Source organism: Ammospiza nelsoni, chromosome 16 (assembly GCF_027579445.1).
Source record: "Ammospiza nelsoni isolate bAmmNel1 chromosome 16, bAmmNel1.pri, whole genome shotgun sequence".
In the NCBI taxonomy this organism is placed as follows: domain Eukaryota; kingdom Metazoa; phylum Chordata; class Aves; order Passeriformes; family Passerellidae; genus Ammospiza; species Ammospiza nelsoni.
The window spans coordinates 5270891-5293768 of NC_080648.1; the positions used below are offsets into that span (position 1 = coordinate 5270891).

A 22878-nucleotide genomic window follows, 5' to 3' on the forward strand; every position below is an offset into this window, starting at 1 on the left:
ATTGAATGTTATGACCAGGGTAAATCAGGAAGTCCTTATGGAAAAAGCCTTCAGGAGTCAGGCTGGCTCGCATTTGGGTCCTGCCAGAGGGCAGAGGAGTCTCAAAACTTAGTTTCTTTTCCACTGTCTGCCAGCATTTCAAGAAGAATTCCTGGTAGAAGCTCAGTGTTGCAAGAGGATGGGGCTTTTCAGTAGTGGGAGTTTGCTATAAAATGTCAGTAGGTTTTTTTCTGGTAAAAAAATTCCTTGTCAAGTGTGATGATCACATATAAAAGAATCTTTTAGAGCTAGGAAGGATGGAGTTAGAGGTCTCAGAGTTGCAGACCAGGCAAAAGGTTACAGTGCTTTCATTTTTTAAGCTTTATACCAGCTGATTATTTTTCCTGGTAACTCTTAGACTGAAAAGTATGTAGCTCTTCATGTTTATTATTCTAGCTGTTCAGACTGTAGGAGGAAACTTTTTTTTTTCCTTTTGGTGACTGAATGTTGTCATCTACCGCTTTTTTTTGTTGTATTCTGATATGGGAAACTCTAACTCAGGAAGACAAATAACAAAATCCAGGTTGGCAGAGCATCTGCTTTATCAATACTCCAGGCAGGATTGCAGGACTGTAACATCTTTACCTATTTATTACTGCAGAACTTCTCCTTTCTCTGCCTTGCAACTTTGATTTCAGCATAATGTTGGATTTGCAAATCTTTTGCATGGGAAAGGTATTTATAATTGGCTTCTTCTGAGGCTGCTGGCATATTTATGGGTAATTCTGTCTTGCTGAAAAGATCAGGCATTATTAACTCAAATGAGCAGAGTTGCCTATCTGCTGAAGTCCTTTGGCAGCAATTAAAATTCAGATGTTAGCACTGTATAAAGGTGCCAATTCCTTTGCAGATGGTGACCAGCTTTTGTCTCCAATATTTGCTCTTTTCTGCCTTCAGTATCTAATAGACCATTAAAATTGCCCCCCTGTTTTAATACATGTACCTAAATATCTTTTACATGGCAAAAAGTAACTAATAAAACTTTACAACTACAACTGTAGGTCAGTTTGCAATCTGCAAAGTCTTTGTCTGTTATAGCAACTCACCCTCCCTTCCCACCACAAACATTTACTCACTTATTCTGTGCAAATATTCATCGTGGCATGATCTTTACCAGGAGGGGCATCTTTGGGAGCATTTATTTACACCAGCATTCTGGAGAGATGTTGAGCTATAAACATTTCCACTGGAGAAATAGCTGAGCCCCAAAATTAAATGCATATGTCAGAATATCCTCCCTTGACTTGCTTTGACACTGAACATAAACTCTTCATGTGAGCCTTAGCACAAAGCACTAAACTTCTGGAAAGAGAAATCTGCCTGTAAGTATTTCTAGATGTTTTTATGTTATTTTTGGCTGATTGCTGGCGTGCTCCTATTCTTTCTGATCACAAGAAAGCACAAGAGGTGATGGGCCACATGCTGTAGGGCCCACTCTCTGACAGTTGTTCAGCAGACATAAACCAGTGTACTCCAGTTTCCCACATGAAACATATTTCCAAGGCTCTTTTTTTATTTTATTTTATTAAGTGATGACTTCTGAAAAGAGCAAGACCCACATTATTTCTATCTGAGGCCAAGCTGTCCTCTTTCCATGTCTTCTGTCAACTTTTATCCCAGTAAGATTGCCAGCTCTTCTGAGCAGAGTAACCCAGGTGTTAATCTGATACCTTGTCATTTGTTTTATATCACCTGGAATTGGATTTTGGAACTATTACTCATGCTGTGTCTGTGCTGGGATCATTTCTGGAATAATGTGCTATTCTGCATGAGTAATGGTGTTGGAATTTAGCATCTTCTTGGGAGCAAAAATATATCTTGTACTTTCTCCTTTTTGTTGTAGATAGCAAAACAAAGACCAGTGTTTCCTGTCATAGACCTCAACAAATAGAATTATTCATCATAATCTATACAGGACATCATGGGAGATGTTTGAAGGACTCAGGCTCAAAGTTTTAATGTGCTTAAGGCCTTCTATATAAATATTCTAAATAATTAAATGCCATTTATTTTTATGCATCTCTGATGGCACTTTTATCATTTAGAAATTGTCTTTTCATGGGGGTTTTCACAAATATGAAATATTCAAAAGATTAATTTTGCATTTCAGGAGAACTTCATTTGACTTTGTAGATCAAAGTTTTGTTATATGGATCTATAAGCAAACATCTTGTGACTGTATAGGCAGAGTAAACATTTAGAAAATAATGCTGTGTATTGCAGTGGCTGTGAATTGACAATTAAGTGATACTTGTTTCATTTTGAGTGATTTTTTTTATTTAAGTGCACATACCGAAGTTGGTATCAGATACATGGTACAGTGAATAAAAGTGGCCCATATTTCAATTTTTGACACCATTTCAATGGCAGTTACATTAACTGGCTCTTGCCAGATGAGCACCCACAGCCGAACATTGTCCATAACTTCATGGGCATGAATCAGATGCTGGAAACTCCCAATTACTGTTTGCAGAGACATGGATAAGAAACAACTACATGAGGTATTAAAATCTGGTAACTGCATTAATCTAAATTATCTTGATTTACCTGAAATAATTGTGGTTTTGATGAGTGCAAGGGAGCTATTTGTAAGAACAGTAGGAAACCTTTGAATTTCTGGATGCTCTCCTTGCTGGATGGATGGATGGATGGATGGATGGATGGATGGATGGATGGATGGATGGATGGATGGATGGGTCTCTCTAGATAACCCTCAAAGGAATCAATTCTCCCTATCTCCAAATCCTCCAGTGTGACGTTTGGAATGAAGCACTACTGATTTTCTTGTTGTCACTGGCTGTTTCCTTCCAGAAACCTGAGCAACAACAAGATCAAGGAGATCCGGGAGGGCGCGTTCGATGGTGCCGCGGGCGTGCAGGAGCTGATCCTGACAGAGAACCAGCTGGAGTCCGTGCATGGCAGGATGTTCAGGGGCCTCACGGGGCTCAAGACCCTGTAAGTGAGAGCCCTGCCTCTGTTCCTCCCTGGGCACTGCTCAGGCTCAGCAGTGCTGCTAAAATATCTGTAATTACACAGCCACTGCTGCTGCTCGGCCTTGAGGGTTTCAATCTATCTCTGCTCCTGGGCAGGTTTGAGATTTATGGGCTATTTCTATAAAATGGACAGATTTTCACAGGTCTGGCATGATGGGGAACATGTCAAGTGTCAAATTTGTCACTTCCAGTCATTTAATGCTTTTATTATTTTGTTATTTCCTCTGGAAACAAGACATTGAGGAACATGTTTGCTATCACTTTGTCCATCCTCCCACTGTTCCTCCACCCAAACTGGAGCTGTGCTGTAGAAAGAAAGCACTTGACTAGGTGGGGCTGACAAGAAATAGACTCTAGGAATCAAAATACAATTAAAATCTGCAATTTCATTAGCAAAAAAATACTACTTATGGTGGAAGGTATCATGACACAATTAGTACAGTCCTTACTCAACTGTAAAAAGAAATTCAAGTTTCATTTCAAGGACTTTGTTCTGTGATGACAAATATGGAACTTTTGCTGTTCCATTAATATTTTTTGTGGTTACAGCCATCTGTTCTTCAATTTAATGTATGCACTTTACTAAGGGATTTGAAAATACTGCCCATAGATATTAAATTAATTTTTATACTGTAAAGCAGCCTGTGGCAGTGCTCCTAAACAAAATTCAGCATTTTTTAATAAAAAGATGCTTAACATTCAAGCTATCCTGCTGACCTGACCTACATTTCCCCCAGCTGATAAAGCAGTCTAAATATACACAGCATGATATGAGGATTTGTGAGTCTAAGTGTTCTTTCAGGAAGGGCACACAGTGCATGGTGAACCATGATATGAAACCAAAGGCTTTGGCTTGAGGGACACATATTGCTATCCATTAATTGACTTTCTTTCAGCATTAAAATAGTAATCTTTTGCAAAGGGGCTGCATTTGTCAGGGTCATGGTCCAGCTTTTAAAAGGATTCCTGCAATGTAAGAAATCACTGTGCAGGACATTTTGGCATTGAAATTATCCCATCCTGCAGTTCTGCTGCCGGATACCTTCCATGCAGGGCAGGAGAAATGTTTCCTGCTGCTGCTAAGGGCCTTATTCTCCCATTTACTGCTTGTTCATTTTAGAGCTGGTGCTCTTCACCTGGCAAAGGTGTTTCTCTGTGCCCTGTGGGTCTCTCCTGACACAGTTTCACCCCAGCTGCAATCCCAAAATTACAGAGACCGTGATGCTGGTAACTGCACAGAGAGCAGTGATGCAAAAGCAGCAGAGTGTTCAAACAGGCAATGTCTGTGATGACACTCAGTGTTTTCCCAGCCACATCTAAACTCTCTCTGGTGATTTTCAGGTAGCATTGATGTAGCATTTCAGTGCCCAGCTAGCAGATACCGATGTGAGATGTAAATTCAAACTTCGCAGGGAGTCTGAATTTCCATTGTTCACTGGATACCCCGGAGTTGGATACCCAGGGGTTCACCCTCCTCAGTTTGGGGATCAATTCACTGCAGCAGCAGCAGGAGCTGCATGCATGTTGTGGGTCTTTGGTAGTGTGCTTTAATTACTGAATGATTTTTCACCTAAGTAGGAATATCACAGCAGTGCAGTGATGTTTACAGACCCAGATATTGATTGGCATGCAATGTAACAAATACACATGAGCCTTTTCTGCAATGGAGTGAAACAAGATACTCCAGTCTTTCAGATTAATTAGGCTTTATTGTCGAGTTCATTGTTACCATAACAACTCAGAGAGATGGATCTTCCAAAACACAGCACTGATTCATCTGCTACAAGCACCAAGCAAAGACCATTTTATAGAATGATTACTGAGTTTTGTCTTCAAAATTGATGATGATAATGACATTCCAGAGCTTGTGCCAGGTCTGGAAATCTTTCCTACAATATTCCTTGATTTTTGATGAGGATTCTGTTTTCTTCTATGCTTTTGCATTGTGGAATACAAAAAACATCCAGGACATGAGCAGAAGTAATGCAGCCAGTATTGTTATTGTCACACATTTCTGGCAGTCTCAAATGATCTCTGAAAATACATCTCAGCCTACTCTCAGATATTTATTAAATTGAGCCTTTAGGTTTTTATTTCAGGTTTGTCACTAGTAATAATTTTAATTGCATATTGCTTTCACATGTGCAGCTCCCATCAGCCTCTAATGCTGAGTGGAAGAGATGCATTTTAAATTCACAAGACCGTGTTTATATGAATCTAACCCTCCTCTAGCTGTGCTCTACTTCAGCAATCAGTAAAACCAGAATGATTTCCAAAGCATCTCTTTGGTGAAGCACTTCCCATCCTGAATTTTTAGCCAGTGGTTCCTAATTCCCTGTTTTAATCCTTGTAGGATGCTGAGGAGCAACTCCATCAGCTGCATCAACAACGACACCTTTGCTGGCCTGAGCTCAGTGAGGCTCCTGTCTCTGTATGACAACCACATCAGCACCATCACCCCTGGGGCCTTCAGCACCCTGGTCTCTCTTTCCACAATGTAAGTGATTTTATTATGGGATGAACATGGCATGGTGATGTTCTTCATGCTTTCCTTTTAAAAAAGACCATGTTTCAGTTTATGTGGAAAACATCATCTAGGGAAAGAAAACTCCATCCTACTGAAATCACAGGTTTGGAGGATACAAGGTGTGATTTTATTTTTTTTTTAATTGAATAGTTTCAGCAACTTGCAGGTCGCAGTCTCAGGCAGAATGACTCTGTTTTGCTGTGTCACAGCCCAGTGCAACATGCAGGAGAAGGTCATGTAAAACAATTTCTGCAGATTCAAAGAGTGTAGCTTATCACACACTCAGCTCCCTGAAGCTGCTTTAGTGTCAGAAGAGTCTGATTTTGTAAGAACAGCTTTCTTGGATTTCAGTTAAAGTAGTTAAACATCAGAAGTCTACTAGCTAATTCTTAGATTTTCAGAGCATCTGAAGAAGATAAAATAGTCAAATCTTACTGAATGTGAAAATCCCAAACTAAGCTTTATTTTAATTCTCTTACACTCTTCAGTCATTCTTTGAAATATTTCCCATGCTTCTTAAATACTTTAAAATGCTTTTTTAGTGTGTCCATTTTAATAAAGTACAGACTGATAAATATGGAAAGAAAGTCTGCCTTTTGTTTCCAACTGTGAGAGGGGACCCTGGTGTTGCTGTTAATGGAAATTGTCTGTCTTGAAAGTACAGCCTAATTGTCCAGTCAAAATAAACTCACAATCCTATTGCATTTCAGGATTGGAAAACATTCTTCATCATGTTTGGGCAGAGAAAGATGTGTTGAATCTCTGCTGTTTTGTTGCTGACACTTTCCTTTTGCTGTGGCAACTTTTCACCAACAAATCAGTTATCACTTTGGCATTAGCTCTGTGCAGCATAAGGAACACAGAATTTTCTTTCCTTTTACATTGTGCAGTCCCAAGAATCTCCTCAGAATTGATGGACAAAGAGAGAAACACAAGCAGATTATTTTTATTGACTGTTTTCAAGTCTCTGGTCAAAGCAAGAGGCACTTGCTGAAAGCTGTTGTCACTGTGCTGCAGGCAGTGCCTGCTGCCCCTCTGCTCTCTGAATCAGTCTGTGAAGCCCCTACCTTGCTTTCATGGAATTTTCCTTGTCATATTTTGTTAGAGAATAGCCCATTTTCTTTTCTGTGGAAAAAGATTGTTGCACTTTCTAGCAAGAGCAATTCAAGCTGTTGCTAATTGCAATGCATGGCTTAGGCACTGATTTATAATCCTGTTGGTTCTTAGCTGTGTCTTGGTGGAAGAGTTTGTTCTTTGACATATTTGCATTCTGTGTTTGATCTACAGGCAGAAAAGGTGTGGGTTTGACTTCTTTAGAGCCTGGGTTGAGGCCATGGTGATTTTTGCCATACAAATGCAGAATTCAGCTTTGTTCATTTCATGGCAGCTCTCTGCTGTAGGTGGATTTATTGGATGACAAACACCACTGAAGTTAGATGGTGTGACTGTTTTCCCTGTTCAGCCCACACTTTGGGAGCTAATGGGGTACTGTAATGCCTTACTTTTTACATCTATCAATGGGAGACAAAAATTCATGCAATGTTCCATTTCCATTTTTATATTGGCATACTTGCAGCACTAAAGAACATTGTTCCTTTTGTTCTTACTCTTTGTGAGTCAGTCTCATTGATATTTTAAAAAAACATGGTCAACTCTAAAAGTAATACCCTATCTAATGATTTTCAACAGAGGAAGAACATCTATTTGGTAGAAAAAGTTGCAATTTTTATTTTGTTGTTGGTCAAACTAGGCACTGTAGTATCTTAATTTGAAGATTGCCCTTGCAGTTCTTCACAGAGAAAATTCAGTCATGTCTTTTAGTCCTTACACAGTCAAGGGAGATATTTGCAAGCAGAACTGCTTTTCCTTGAATTATATTAAAATAACTGCATGACTGCATAATGCCAGAATGACATAAAACTATTCTTGTATAAACTTAACCTGAATTCCAGAATATATTTTCAATCTAATTTCAAAACCATCCAGATGTTTTCCAGCATGTTTTTCTAACAGGTCACTAGAATCCATTTAAATAGTTAATATTCTATGGCTTCTTTGTAATTTTGAAGAGGCACTTGTAGTAGGATATACATATTTCATTTCTCAAGACTTCTATTTCCCCTTGATTTTTAAAATATGTCCATGTCCTTGAGTAAACACTTCTGAATTTAATGTTAGTACAAAATCTCTGCTAAAAGTTTGATTGCTGTATTTCTGTCTGAGTGGGTAAATCACTATTGTATGTGTAGGAACTCTGATTATTACTGATGAGTTTTCACATCAGTTTTTCTGCCCAACATTACTGTTTCTGATTTGAGAACTCCACTTGAATAGTCAGTTTCCTCAGTAAAGCTTTGACATACAATTAGCCTTTCCAGACTTTCAATTCCATTTCAAGTCAAGTAGGAAATCTCTTTATCCATGTGATAGTTTAAGGAGGGACTTCATCTTGCATTTCTATCAAAAGTTGCATCACAGCCTTGCCATGGAAAGAGGGACATGTGTGTATGTAGGGACATGTATGAACTTCAGACTGCATTAAAGCTAAAAATCCCTGCTCTGCATTTGGAAAAGGATAAAATCTATAAGTTGCTAAAGTGGCAGATCACATGGAATTACTGACAAGATAAATTTCTTCTTTTTTTGCCTGGAGTGACTTGAATTTCTAAATGGGAGACTTGTTTATTTGTTAATTTTATCTGTAACAACCTATTTCTTTCTTAATTCCCAAGAAAAAGCATAATCCAACTTCTAAACTAAAAGAGTCCAAAAATTTTACCTCCTACCTTAACCTGCGTTTGCCAAGAAGAAAAGGAGGCTTTGTGGATAGTTACATTAAGTCAAAACAATGTCTCCTCTCTAGACAGGGATAATTACTATTTCTTGATACAGAGCATTTTGTAGATGGAATGTTTGTGAAAGTTTTTGGTAAGTCTTGGTAAGATGCTCTCTAGATGTACAACATGTCCTTTACCCTCAGAGCTGCTGCTTTTCATAACCAGAAACCTGGTTATGCACACCTGCTGTTTGTTCCCAGTTGTAGATTACTCAGTTCTGAGGCTTTGTGTGATGGGAGCAGCTCTGTGAACATGATCTCACTCTCTCCCACCAGTGGAACAAATGGCCTTTGAAGCACGGCCTCGCTCAGAGGTTCAGACATTTGGTTCAGGCACTCTGCTCATGCCAGAGTCTATCAGGGTGGAAAATATACAAAGCATCCTGCATGTGGTCCCATTATGGATTAAAGAGAATGGAAAACAATTCAGGAGGAAAGCAGTTAGAATTAGAGTATTGCTTTCAGTGCTTTTTTGCACATTCTGTATGAAAGCTCTTGTGTAACCTGTTGGGTTTCTCACCTTTCTGCAGCGTTTGAGTCTAAGTGTGAGGCAGGTGGAGTGTTTTTATAGCATTATGCTGAGTTTTGTGCTCTCCCCAGCTCTCCTTTCTCCACAATGTCCATAAGCCTGTGTTAAATCCACGTGGGATTAACCCCAGAGCTCCAGGGCAGAGCAGTGATTGAAGTAGGCTGTGCTGTAGTGCTCAGAGCAGCTGTAAATCATATTGTGGCTCTGTGATTTTGGCCTAGAACCTACGGAATGTAGGAGTTGCTTTGGGTTTGCTTTCTAACTGCCCCACCTCAATTGTGCCACATGTTTTTGTCTTTAGTACTATTGTTTTCTGATGGAATTGTTTGGCTGAAGTCCTAATGTTATTTTGACTGCATATTTAGGTTTGTGAAAGCATCTTGCTAGTGAAGACTTAAAAGCTACTTCAGCTACTACACCTGCAATTGAAGTGCCTGTTTCTTACCTTCAGATTTCTTGTCTTAAAAGATATGCTATGATTTAAAGAAATTTCATATTTCTGATCATATTTCTGATCATATTTCTTTCTGTACTACCAAAATACTAACTCTTGGGCACATTCAGACATGATGTGAATATTCTATCAATATGAGTTTAGAGACTTCGTTTTCAAAGCAGAGGCCCTGACAGCTCATTCTTCTTTGTGACTGAGGCTGTTGATTCCCCCTCTCTGTACATGGCATAGACAGCTCTCCCTTTTTACCAGGGAGCTCAGCCTCTTTCCTTCAGCTGCACTTTAGTTAGGAAGGAGCTGCTAAGCCAGGCTCTGTTCAGGCTCCATCCCTCTCATGGAGGCATGATCAGATGATTGCTTTGGGGGCTGCACACCACAGCACCATGCCTGGCCTGCAGATCTGGATGGAAGATATTTCAGGAGCTGCAGCAAGATTTGAAGCAGACCCCACAAAGTTCACAGGGCAGCAGAGCAGATGCTTTTCACTAAAGGTACCCAGACCTGAGAAATCTTCATAAGTGGCTCAAGATGACAGTGCTGCTATATTCAAGTTAGAATTAAGAAGAAAGTATTTTACAGAAAGAGTGGTCAGATACTGGAATCATCTACCCAGTGAGGTGGTGGAGTCATCATCCCTCAAGGAGTTAAAAAAAAGACTGGATGTGGCACTTGGTGCCATGAGCTAGTTGAACAGTTAGAACATCGGCTGGACTTGATGATCTTATAGGTCTCTTCCAGCCTTGAATTTCTGTGATTCTGTGATTCTGTGATATCTATATATCTATATATCTATATACGTACATGTACAGCACTATCCTAGCTGTTTCAATAGGAACCCCAAATTCAGCTTGCCAGTGGCTCCCTCCTGGCTCTGATTTGTGTGGGACAGAGGGAATGGGAGTGCTGGGGCAGGTACATGGTCATGGTGAAGATCATGGGTGCAGTTTGTGAGGTGAGTTTAGATTTGGGTGTGAGCTGTAGCTTGGGTTGAATTCCACAATAAATCCAGCCCTGGTAGTGGTGTAAGTATGTTTAAATAATAATTTTAAGCAGTTTGGTTTATAAACATATATTTATATATGCATAATTATATATATTTTAATTATAATTCCAGCCCTACATAAAACCTGCATCTGCAGGATGGAGTAGGGATCTCACAGGAACACAGGAAAGAGCCTGGACTTGGAGCCCCTCATCTTTCTGTGGTTATTTCAGTATTTCTGTATGTTCATGTGTAATGGAATCATGTTTTGTTCACTTTCAGTAATTTGCTGGCTAATTCCTTTAATTGTAACTGCCATTTGGCCTGGCTGGGGAAGTGGCTGAGGAAGAAGAGAATTGTCAGTGGAAATCCACGCTGCTTGAAACCCTTTTTCTTGAAGGATATTCCAATCCAAGATGTAGATGTCCAGGACTTCACCTGTGATGGTAAGAAATTCCAGTTTGATTTGGCACTTGTGGTAATGTTGAGAAAGCTCCTCCCTACCAAGCCATCCTGCACAGTAAACATTTTGGTTTGGTGGTGGAAGAAGCAGCTACCTAGAGCTGAAAATCACTGTTCTCTATCAATGATATATTTTTATTCTTGATTTCCAGTTTCTGAATTTCTGCTATCTACACCTAAATATAAGAATTAATTTATTAATACAATACATTAAATTTATTGTAGATAAATGCCCTGCTTTGTCTAATCCTGGTGCAATTCTGGGCCTTCCTTACTCTTAGTTAACACTCTGAAACCAGTGGGAGTCTTGGCTTGCTTGGAAAATCTCTTAGATTTGGATAAAGTTCAAGGTCACCAGTAAAAGGTGAATACAAGGAAATAAAAAAGAACCTTAGCCATTATTTGAAATGCTTCATGCTTTGATGGGTCTATGTGAGTTTAAAAGAAAATTCTCTGAGATTTCTTTCAATCTCCAGGTAGTTGTTGTCTTCTGGTCAAGAAACTAGTAAGGAGAACATTGTTTGATGAATGCCCTGCTAACTTGACTTGCAGCTTGTTGAGACTAGAGAGGCTGGAGGTGCAGTTAGTCATACCTCTAAAGAGACAATGAGAGTGATAGAAGTTCCCTACTTAGAGTAAAAATTAATTCCTGTCCTAGTCAAGCAATCTGGCAACAGGCCCAGGTTCTTGAGCTCAGAGCTCAAGAGACCCAATTTTAGTCATAAAAGAATAATTCACTTTTAATTTGAGAGAAAAAAGCCCCAAAACCAACCAGAATCCTGGTCCACAGACTGACATTCCCCACTTGGGAGAAAAGAAGAATCCTGGTGCACGAAATATCATTCCACAGTTGGGAGCTTTCTCTGTCAGGCAGTAACTTGGAGTCGAGGCAAATGGAAAGTAGGTGGTGGCAGGGTGTGAAACACAGAACACAGGGGAAAATTAAATATGCTGAAAAAACATGCTCTTTCTGCAGGTTTATGAAGGACTTTGAATTTTGTTTCCAGTCATTAAACTCAGTAGGGAAGAAAAGAAAAAAAATCTTCTCAATTCTTCTGTAGTCTGGTGGTGCCTCCCCAGCCCTCTGAATGCAAATGATTCCTACCCATACATTCAGGGGTAATTCTGTTATCTTCTACCAGGACTTCCAGTCTTTTCTTTAATCTCAATGCTCATGGGTGCTTCCAGCAGAGAGAAAAAAGAAGCAGATCTGTCTCAATTAGTCCTTGCATCAGTTAGGAGGAAGGAGCAGGCTGGGAGCTCTGGGTCTCAGCTCGGGCTGCCCGTGCTCACACACAGTTTTGTGCTTCCCCTCCCTGTCATCCCCAGAATGTGCCATAAGTGTTTCCTTTCACATCCATGTGATCCTGCAGCAGCCATGTGCCTTATGTTTTGCAAAGCCTGTTGCTTTTGGGGAAAATCCATGCTTTAATGTTCTGAGCTTCAAAGCGTTGCTTTCTACTGCAGAAACCCTATTGTTCTTCAATTACAAGATTTAATCTGCTGTTTATGGACCTTTGAAACCATTTTTGAAGAAAGTTGATATTTTTAAGTGTGCACAGATGGATTGCCAGCAGTTGGAATTGTGCTGCCTCAGTTTGTTGTTTGCCTGGTTATCGTTGTTGAAAACAATGAGGCTTTGCAATTCAGATCATAAACAAAGTGCCAGGCTGACTTTGAAAAGTAAAAATAAACATCTAAAACCTGCATTTTAAAAAAGTCTTCCAAAAGGAGAGCAGATAGGGGATATCATCTCTCTAGATGAACTTAAGGGCAATGTGCTGGTCAAGCTCTCCATATCAGCTGGTGGGGGAAGATTTGGGATTCATACATTGGATTGCACTATAATTTGCAGAATTACAAAGTAGATTCTCCTTAGAAAAAGAAATATTTAAAATATATTAAATAATACTTTAAAATATTTTTATTCAGTTTATGAGCTGTTCATGTTGCCTAGAGAACTTGCATGAGGGCAAGGTGATCCAAAGCACTGGATCTAGTGTAAAATGGGAAGTAAAAAATAAATATCTTTGGTAGTGATGAAAAGTAAAAAATAAACATCTAAAAGCTGAATTTTTAAAAAGTCTTCCAAAAAGAGAATAGATAGTGAATATCATCTCTCTAGATGAATGTAAGGCCATGTGCTGTTTAAGCTCTCCATTTCAGCTGGTGGGGAGAGGATTTGGGATTTGTACATTGGACTGCACTATAAAATTTGCAGAATTATGAAGTAGCTTCTCCTTAGGAAAAAAAATTAAATATATTAAATAATGTTTTAAAATATTTCTATTCAGTTTATGAGCTGTTCATGTTGCCTGAAGAGCTTGCATGAGGGCCGGGTGATCCAAAGAGTTCTCGTGTAAAATGCTGTGATGGTTACCCTGGATTCAGGCTGCCCCTCCCCGGTCCTTGTCACCAGTTATGTTCACAGTGGGTGCCCTGGGCTGCAGTGCTGATTTCCTCACGCCCTGCCTCTGTCCCTGTGCAGGTAATGATGAGAGCAGCTGCCTGCTGTCCCCTCCTTGTCCTGCCCAGTGTACCTGCGTGGACTCCGTGGTTCGCTGCAGCAACAAGGGGCTGCGCGTGCTGCCCAAGGGGATTCCCAAGGATGTGACTGAGCTGTAAGTTACCCTTTACCTACCCCCTCTCTCGACAAGTTCATCAAACTGCATCCTAGAGAGCCTTTGTGGGTCCCTGGGCGGTTTGCCTTTGACTTTATCATCTGTGCTCTGGTGCTTCCCGTATGTTCTGACCATTATTCTTATTCTTATTTGTCCCTTGACTGAATAAATCGCTTTGCAATGGGAACAGAGTTTATCTGTCCTTGTACCCATTAATTCTGGGTGTAGGAACAAATGCATTTATTAGTATCAAATAATCCTGTAGTGCTTCTGTGAGAGCCCAAGCTCACAACAGGCAGTTTGAAGGGATGATGAAAATATGTTCCTGAGTTACGCAGCTGTGAGCTAATTATCCTCTGAGGAGATTAAAAAAAAGGGAAAAAAGGAAGCTGGTGGTGGAAACAAGGAATTCTTTTCTCCAAACCTCATGAAATGGCTAAAATAACAGATAATTAGATTATATTGCAAAGTAAATTCATCCTAGTTTAGAACCATCTTTCTAGTTGTCTTTTCATCCACGCTTCAGTAGGAATTTATAGAGGATTTTCTTTCCATGGAAAGAAAATATCCTGGTGGAACTGCTTGGCTTAAGCAGTTGGCAGTAGAAATACTGAGATTTTCCCCTTTAGGCCCTTATTCAAATCTATCCCAGGTGAGTCATTACTGAAACTTGTTACAATCTCATCAACATTTCTATGTGAAAATAATTGGTTGAGTTGGTTGGTATGTTTGATGAATTTTATAATGAACTAAAATCTGGTTCTGCTATTTTCTAGTACCAACTATTATCTTTTACTCCCTTCCTGGGGGGAGAATGGGGTTCACACTGTTTTTACCAGTGCTGTGGACAAATACAAGGCTTTGTGGGTGAATGAGGGTCTTGGGTGTGCCTGGGGTAACTCAACATGGAAACTTTGCAATAATGAATGCATCCTTGCAGCACTGTTGACCAGGGCATGGTTAATGGTGAATTGAATTGCATTGAAAGGCAATTCCTGGCCTGGATTCCTTTATATATTGCCATCAGTGTTAAGAAGTCTGCAAGGTCATCTCTGCTCTGCTTTTGTTCAGGTTTCATTGCATTCAAATGTAACTTGCCAGCAGTAAGGTATCACAGATGTTACTTTGATTTCCACTGCCACACTGAGGAATTTTTATGTTTAAATTTTGCATATTGAGTTCTGCTGATACTATCTGATACCCTGATGACACGGCTTTCACAAAAAGAGTAAAATTAATCTCACATTCTTAAAAACTGCTAAATTTCTTAACCATTTTTTGGCAAATGAGGCAATAGCCTGGAAGTGAGCAGTCTGAGTTCATAGGAGTTTACGTGACTGTCTTCTTCAGCAGGAGCCTCTTGGCTGTGCAAAGCTCTAGTTCAGCTTTCTGCTTTCCATCCAGAAATGTGTCAGCAGAACACAGACAGCCATGGACTGCCTGGCTCTGAATATTTCATATTCTGCAAATATAACCTTTGAATCTGTCCCAGCTGTCTCAAAATTCAATCCTGATCTCATTCTCCTCTCCACTAACATAAACTGAGCTCCTTATTTGTTTCTAAACCAAAAGATGGGTTGCAGGTACTGAGGCATGAAATTTCATGTGTTTGTGGAAACTGTGACAAGAATGAAGTAAGTAAATAAAAAATAATCAATCTTGCTTGCCTTTCTTCTGCTTCCAGATTGAGACAGAGATGTTGCCCATAACCTGCTGTATCATGCAGGTTACCAGTGTGAAGTTACACATTTTTATTGGTCTGTGTTTGAGAATTTCCATTGTTGCTGTGTTAGGCAGCATCTCCAGTGGGACCCAGCCTCTTGTCTCATCTTGAGGACAGCTGGAACCTGGCAGAGGGAACGCAAAATCTTCCTGGGCACAGGGTGGATGAGATTTACCTTGTTCAGCCGCCCAAACCCAGAGTCTCAGGTGCCAAGGAGGTGACAGGGACATGCAGGACTCCTGTCCCTGTGTCCCACAGCTCCCTCCCAGAGCAGGGACAGGATGCACAGGAGCATCTCGGTGCATTCAGTTTTTATGAATGCACCAGTCTGACATTTATAACCTTCCATTGCTGATGTACTCATCTGCCAGGCACATTGCTTGCAGTGCTTTTTATTAAACTGCAGTGCTTTTGTGCAGCATGGGGTAAGAAAAAGAGCTGTCAGGTGTCTGCTTAAACCACTCTCTTGTGGCTGAATGTAGCCTTCTCATAAATTTCTTTAAATTCTCTTAGAGGTCTTAAAATAGTCTTAAAGGGGGAATCCTTTCCTTGTAACAGCTATTAAATAGCACTGTGCAAAAATAAGCATACCTCTATGTAAGCATACAGGCACACAGGGGAAATGTTGCCCTTTCTGGGTCAAATTTCACTGTACACTCAGCAGAGAGGATCCCCAGCAAAGTTTTATTGCAGGGTGGACAGGAGACACAGGCTCACTTCTTTCAGTGCTCATTCTGAGTTTCTGTTTCAATGTATATTTAGACAAGACATGTGAAAACCATTATCTCCTTCACATTTAGAGCTGGGAATGATAGGAGACATCCCTGTGTTTGGTTTGTGCCACCCTTGGGAGCAGGGATTACCTTGGCAGGGAAGGCTTCCATCTAGAAAAGAGCTGAAAAGATCACTCAGTGCTTTTTAGAGGAATGATGATGCAAGAAACTTCTATTTCCCTGTTTTTCCTTCAGAAAACCCTGTCATCATGGGCGAGCTCTCTTCCAATTTCTTGGGAGTAGGAAAATATTCTGTTGTTTCTTGCAAATTCCTTCACTGTATATTCCTCCACTGTATATTTACATACTGCCTACAGTTTTTCCCACTGTTTGTTTGCCCTGAAGAGAAACCTTGGTTTTTTTGAACATATTCAGTTTTCTGCTCCAGATGTTCAGAAGTAAAATGTTCATGCAATGAAGTAGTTTGGAACTCAGCCTTGCTGCTGCTTAGTGTTTTAGGCTTTCCTTTAATTCTGTTTTTTTCCCCTAAATCTGTTTGAACTTAGTTTCCCATGCTCTTTCTCCTTTAATGTATTACCTCAGTGTGTGAACACTAGATTTTTGCCTTTTATTCACAAAAGTAAAGTCTATTTCTAATAAAGTCTTATCTGACAGCATCCAGCTGCTTTTATGGACCTACAGCAAATAACATTTTGCACTGGGGGAAATCATTGGAGGCAATTATGTGGACGGCGTGCACAAGCTGTAGCACAATGAGTGTGGTGTGTTTTAGAATAAATATGTACCAATCATGTCATCTCTAGACTCCAAATGTTGTCATGACACTGAGCTATAGGATAGCACTGGTGGGATTGTTAGAAAAACCTGCACTCATACATCACTGTTAGGGATTATTTTCCCTTCCATTTATATCAATGCAGGCCAATATTTGCATTGCTTTTGCCATTTCTCTTTCTCTCCTCACAAACCTTCTCTCTCCTATTGCTGCTCCTTGTTCGTCCTGGTAGGTTGGTGTGTTTTACACATCAGTTGTCATATTTATTTGGAGGTATTTACCACCAATCCCAACCCTTTTTTTCCAGCTTCCAAGGCACTTGTGATTTCCTTGTGACTAAAACCAGTGGCTTTTACCTGGGCTGTGCTGATCAATGCCTCAAATATGCCCACAGCAGTTTGGATAGCTGTGGATTATTGTAACAGTTTAGCACCATTTTTCAGCTTGATCAAAGGGAAACTTTGGAGTGAGATATTTGATGAAAATCATCTGCTTGAGAATGCAAATGCTCTTGCTTGTCTGGCAATTCACACTGTTCTACACAATGACCCCCAGCACAGGCATCAGGGGGTTTGCCTTTCATAATAAAGGAGATAAACAATTAGGTTTATTTGGTCCTGCTCGTTTTCTGCAGAGGGGTATTCTTCCATTGAGAGGAGGGAGAGTTCTGGAGAGGATATTTTAGTTACAGATGTGTGGTGGGTTCGTGTTGGTTATTCACTGGTGCAGTTGCTTATTTTCTGCTGTGAGGTGGGATTAGGAGAAAGGCAGAGCAGGCTCAAAACTTTAAAAGAGTATAAAGAGAAATTTATTAACTAAAAGAAAAAGTAATAAGAATCAAAACAAAACCTTCGGGACACTTCTCTCCCTACAACATTTTCTTTACCAATGACAATGTAAAGAAACAAAATGTAAAATTTCAGTCCATGTACTACCTCTAGAATAGTCTTTCTTCAGTTTCCTTCTATTTCCTCATGAAATAGAGGAATTAAACTGCATTTCAAACCTGATAGTTTAGAAAAAGTAAATAATATCAATATTATCAAATAATGTGTTCAGTAACTGGTAAAGTTTGGGTCCATATCAGAAAGATGACATTAGTACTTGCAGAGACTAAAATTTAACTTTCTCTCCAACACAGCCATGTTTGTGTGTCAGACATGGAGGTTGTGCTCTGATGTACAAATACAGCAAAACCCAGAGTCCAAATATGCCAAAGCTTATGATCCAAGATCCATATTTGAACCTAGATCCACACTTAATTTTTGTTTCCTCTCAAGAAACTCTAATTGAAGCTCTTAAAATTCTTGTTTGTGGATGTTTCCTCTTTCCCAGTCCAATTCTTTTTTTAGACCATTAGGAAATTAAATTTGACTCAACATTTTAGGATAGTGGGTATGGACATGAATAGTTTTGGAGTGTAACTTAATTTTAGAGCTACATAAAATTGCCAAGTATCTTGTATTTAGTAATGCAACATTCTTTGTGGAATATTTAAAGGAAAGGTTTTGTGCCTTTTCAATTACTGCCTGAGAACTGATTTCTCTCTCCAGTTTCTCCTCTTACCACAGATTGCCACTGCAAGTTTGACTTCATGGCTGAATAGACACCTCAGCTCAAAAAGGACTCCAAGTAATTCAGATTGTTACACGATGCTCTGGCACCTTGGGCTGGTTATATCACCTCCAACCCAAGTGGTTTCAGTACAGAAATAGACAAGTTGGGAAAAGAGCAGCTGCCATCTTTTATGCACAGTTTTTAATGTTTTTTGTGCAATGTTGGTGTGTGTGAAGGATATGGATGAGCCCTGGGGCTGCTGCAGCCCCGTCCCACCCTGCCAGCCCCCCTGGCCATGCTCTAGAAGAAACCTGGCCAGGTAGGAAGGTGGTGGCTTTCTTTGAGAGCTGAACATGTATTTTGGGATTTTCTGGTTTGGTTCTTTCTCAGTTTTTGCTCTGGTAATTGCTTGTTGGTTACAAGTCATTAGTGAGACTTGAGGATTCTCAGCAGCATTCACAGGGTAAACACCAAAAACCTCCAATCTGATATTTAAACAGAGCCTAGAGACCTCAGGAAGCAAATGAGGTTGTTTTGGATAGCATTCGGTGTCTATTTTAAGGCAGCTGACACTCAGTCTTGACTCTGTATATTAATAACTTGATTCCCAGAATTAAAATTAGACACGTACTTTTCTTCATTCATACCAGAATTTCTTTGCATACCAGACACCATGGACATGATATTCCTTTGGCTAAAGGCTGGAAAGAATTAAAAATTTAATCTTCCTTCCACATTGACTCTTTTATGGCCATTTTGAGGGGCTTTTTGGCAGAGCATCTGGAGCTTCATCTCTGGTGTTTTTTTATTTATATAGATGCATTCATAAATACACAAAGTTTTGTGTCTCTGCCCATTTGCCCTCAGGAATAATTCCTTTATTCCCTGTGTCCAGCTTCCAGCCCCCTGAGCCCAGCAAGGTGGGGAGGGGGTGCCCTGCACCCCCAGCCCTGACAGAGGCACCTCGAGGCCCCTGCTGCAGTTGTTTGCCCCAAATTCTGCATCCCACATCCTCCTGGTTCTTGGCAAGCTATTCTGCCCTAAAAGCCTTGCTTATTTCAAATTCCCTGCACTTAAATGTGCTTTCAGAATGAATGCCTTCAGCTTGGAAAATGCTGCCACGTTTTGGATAATGGGGTGAGAGGTTTAGCAGTGGTGAATTGTTCTTATGGACGCATGAAAAGTCTGTTATCAGTGCTTTTTCAGAGTTAAATTGTGTTTATTCAGAAACTGTAGCACTGGTATGAGTATTGCAGTTTTCTGCTAGCACATTTATATAACCATCAAATTGCTGCAGAGCAAATCCAGAGCTATTCAGAGCAGATCTTCTGTAGGAGTTTAACTCCAGGGGTCTGCATGTTTGGGTTAGTCTGAGTCATGAAGCACTGAATTAAAATGTGCACCCTTGACTTTTGATTGCCCCAGCAAGCAGATGAGGAGGAAAAAAACTTTGGCTCACTACCATGAGTTTGTTTAAATTGCAGGCTGTTTCATATTGAGATCAACTAGAGAATATCCTGAAAATATGTTCCTGAACAATTCAACATATTGCAAGAGTCTCCTTTCCTAAAGGAAAATGATATATAACTTCCAAATACATAATACATGACCTGCTTTTGATTTCCTTTAGAAATCCTTAGAATTTTACATTTGGAATGAAGACAGGAACCCTAACCTGCCCTCTTGCATGGGTTTGAGATTTGTGATTTTCTGGGATGAAGGGGAAGGCACAGACTCCCAGCGTCCTTCTGCATGCACAGCAGACCATGGCTGGGGGAAAGAGATGTGGTTTGCCCTGTTAGAAATGTGTCATGCATGTCTGAACACTGAGAATCTCCAGTTTATAGTGGGAAATTACCAAGGAACTCCATTTTCACCATAATTTATAACAGATTCAGCCAAAATGAAGCAAGTGGCTTTCCACTTGTGGAAAATGTGGATTTCCATGGGAGGTGTAAGGGTGGCACAGCCAACCTGTCCTGTGGCTAGTGAGACTCTGTCCCTGCTGTGCAGCCTGTGCAATGCTCTCACTCATTGGAGGGGAGAGATTAATTAGTTCAGTAGGGTTTTTAATTGAGGAAATAATTTCTTTTGGTTAAAAAGTCATAAGCTGGTGTTCCCACATTGTGCAGCCGAGCCCTGGAGAGGATTGAGGTGATGTCCAATGTATGTCCAGGGGAACTCTGCCAGGATGGGATCCTGTGCACATCCAGAAGGGATAACTGTGAGCCTGGCTGGAGCAGTTCAGCTGGAGTTCAGTACAAAAGAGATTTGAAGCAGCAGAAAATGTTGAGAGGTCATTAAGCTGAAAAAAAAGAGGTGGGGGAAATAATACCAGCTATAAAATATATTATGTAAGAAATCCTGTTGGTTTTTATAGATTCTGGTTTTTTGAATGATATAAAAATAACGTTTGTGGGAAAATATTCTTGGATTTAGTTTACACAAGTATCTCTGTGCTGTTACAGTTAATGTAGAAGGGAACACAGGGCACAAGGATAATCTATTATTATTGCTGTTTGCTATAGTAAGTGCAGAATAAGGGAACACAGGGCACAAGGATAATCTATTATTATTGCTGTTTGCTATAGTAAGTGCAGAATAAGGAGGCCTGTTGCCAAAGACAAGGAAATTGTATGTGTGGAATAAAAATTCCTAACATGATTATCAGATTCTGTTTTCAGCAGCAGAGGCAGCACATGAAGTGTTCTGGTGTCTGTGGGCTGCATTTCCTGGCTACACTTGATTGTGTTTCAAAACATTCCATATCAATTTCCTTGCCCCATGTCTGCCTCAGGAAATATCCCTGCAGCACCATGTAAGGAAGGGAAATATCGTTTTCTCTTTCATCCCACCTGTGGAGGGAGGAATGCATTCCTCCTGCACGGAGCTCTCTGAGGAGGATGCGTTGGTTTCCCAGGCAGATGTTGACTCTGGAAGATGTCTGGAGAAACACCTTGGCAGTGCCATGGTACCACAGTAGTCACTTTCCATTGGAGCTTTATTACTTTGGTATCTCCCAGGGGTACCTAATAGCCAAGGTTAAGGAACAAACCCTCCAGCTCTGTCTGTTTTATTGTGATAAACAGGGAAACACCCACATCCCCTTGCTGCCACAGTCAGCTGTGCAGACAGGAGTACCCACACTATCTTTTAGGCAGGCTTTTTAAAAGTATTGTGTTTTTTCAGGGGGTTTTGCTGTGATCATGTTTGTTAAGTGGAGAAAAAGTGCAAAATGGAGGTTCTCTTTGCCTTTATGAGGACTTAGGATTATCCCCAAAGGCTTTAGCTCTTCCATGCCTGTGTCTGCATAGAAATAAGTTCAGTGGTTTCTCAAACACTGAAACTTCCACACTGGAAACACAAGGTAGGTTGTTAAATATATTTAGTGCACATAGGAGGAACCTCTGTTCCAAGAGAGTTTGGTCTTTGCTCTTTAATTTACACCAAGTTTTCCTCCTGTACCAGCCTGCTGTGAAAAGGAGAGGTGAGGAGGGTGCGTTGCTGTGGTGGATGTGCCACAAACTTGTGGATGTTTGTGTTGATGCTGGAATTAGTGGGACCTTTTGCAGCACAGGGATCTATCTGGGAGTGCAGCTCCTCTTCCCTTTCTGGCTGCACAAAAACCTTCCATGCCCAGGACAAATGGCAGGGTCAGGGAGCAGCCAGCACTGTCCTGCTGAATTTGTCAAATTTGAGATACTTGGGAAAGGTAACTCCAAGTTCAGGGCACAGGCCATGCAATTTTTCTCCCCTTCTTCAGCTGCTGTCACAGAAGAACCAAATGGTCAATTCTGTTTGCTGTAGGCCAGAGATCCTTTATGCACTTCCAAGTTTTAAAACAAATAAAGTAAGTCAATAAGCTGCTGTTGTGCTTTGCATGTGGGGTAATTCATTTATAAAGTAAAAGCTGTTAGAGTTTCAAAGCAATGAATCAAAGGTAATTTCATTAGTGACTGACTTTATGTTGTCCTCATTCATGGTGCAGATTGAGTGACGTGAGTTCTCCTTAATGTGTTTGTGTAATTGTCAAATGTGACTTTTTTCAGGTATTTGGAAGGAAACCATCTGCCTGCTGTGCCAAAGGGGCTCTCTGCCTTCAGACACCTGACACTGATGTAAGAAACACGTGCTTTCAATGTCAGGGAAATTGCAGGGATCTCTCTGCACTGTGCTGTTGGTGGAACATAAATAATTGGTATTTGGAGTGGGGTGGAGGGGAAAAAAACCAACACCAAACCCCCAAACCTTCTGTAATTTGAATTTGGAAAGAATTTCACAGTGGACACTGCAGCCAGTAACTGTTCATAAAGAGTGAGGTGCCTGGGAAGCCCCTTGCTCTGCAGGACCCCGAGAGGACAAAGCTCTCACACAGGCTGCTGCAGTTTCACTTGGCAGATTTATCTGTAAAGGTCATTAGCAGAGGAGACACATTCATTTGTGCTAGATGAGGCAGTATTTACAACGCTAAGGCAATGACAATTTGCATAGCTGTTCCTTCAGTGAACGGTCTTGCAGATAGAAACACAGCTAGACTTTGTTCTGTAAATTGCTCCCTGAAATACACAGGAGTGAAATTCCCTGCCTGAACTATTTATCAGGAATTTTCAAATGCTGTTGGAATCAGCTGTGCAGATACTCCAGTC

General features: G+C 40.4%; 1 protein-coding gene across 2 annotated transcripts in view; it reads left to right on the forward strand.

The window, feature by feature from the left end:
* SLIT3 (slit guidance ligand 3) overlaps positions 1–22878 on the forward strand; it is a 487770-nt gene that overhangs the window by 375026 nt on the left and 89866 nt on the right. For both annotated transcript variants that reach the window (XM_059483464.1, XM_059483463.1), the window contains 5 exons: positions 2851–2994; positions 5386–5529; positions 10643–10806; positions 13311–13443; positions 22282–22350. In XM_059483464.1, the coding sequence (XP_059339447.1) occupies positions 2851–2994; positions 5386–5529; positions 10643–10806; positions 13311–13443; positions 22282–22350 (654 nt within the window). The remainder of the gene's footprint in view (positions 1–2850; positions 2995–5385; positions 5530–10642; positions 10807–13310; positions 13444–22281; positions 22351–22878) is intronic.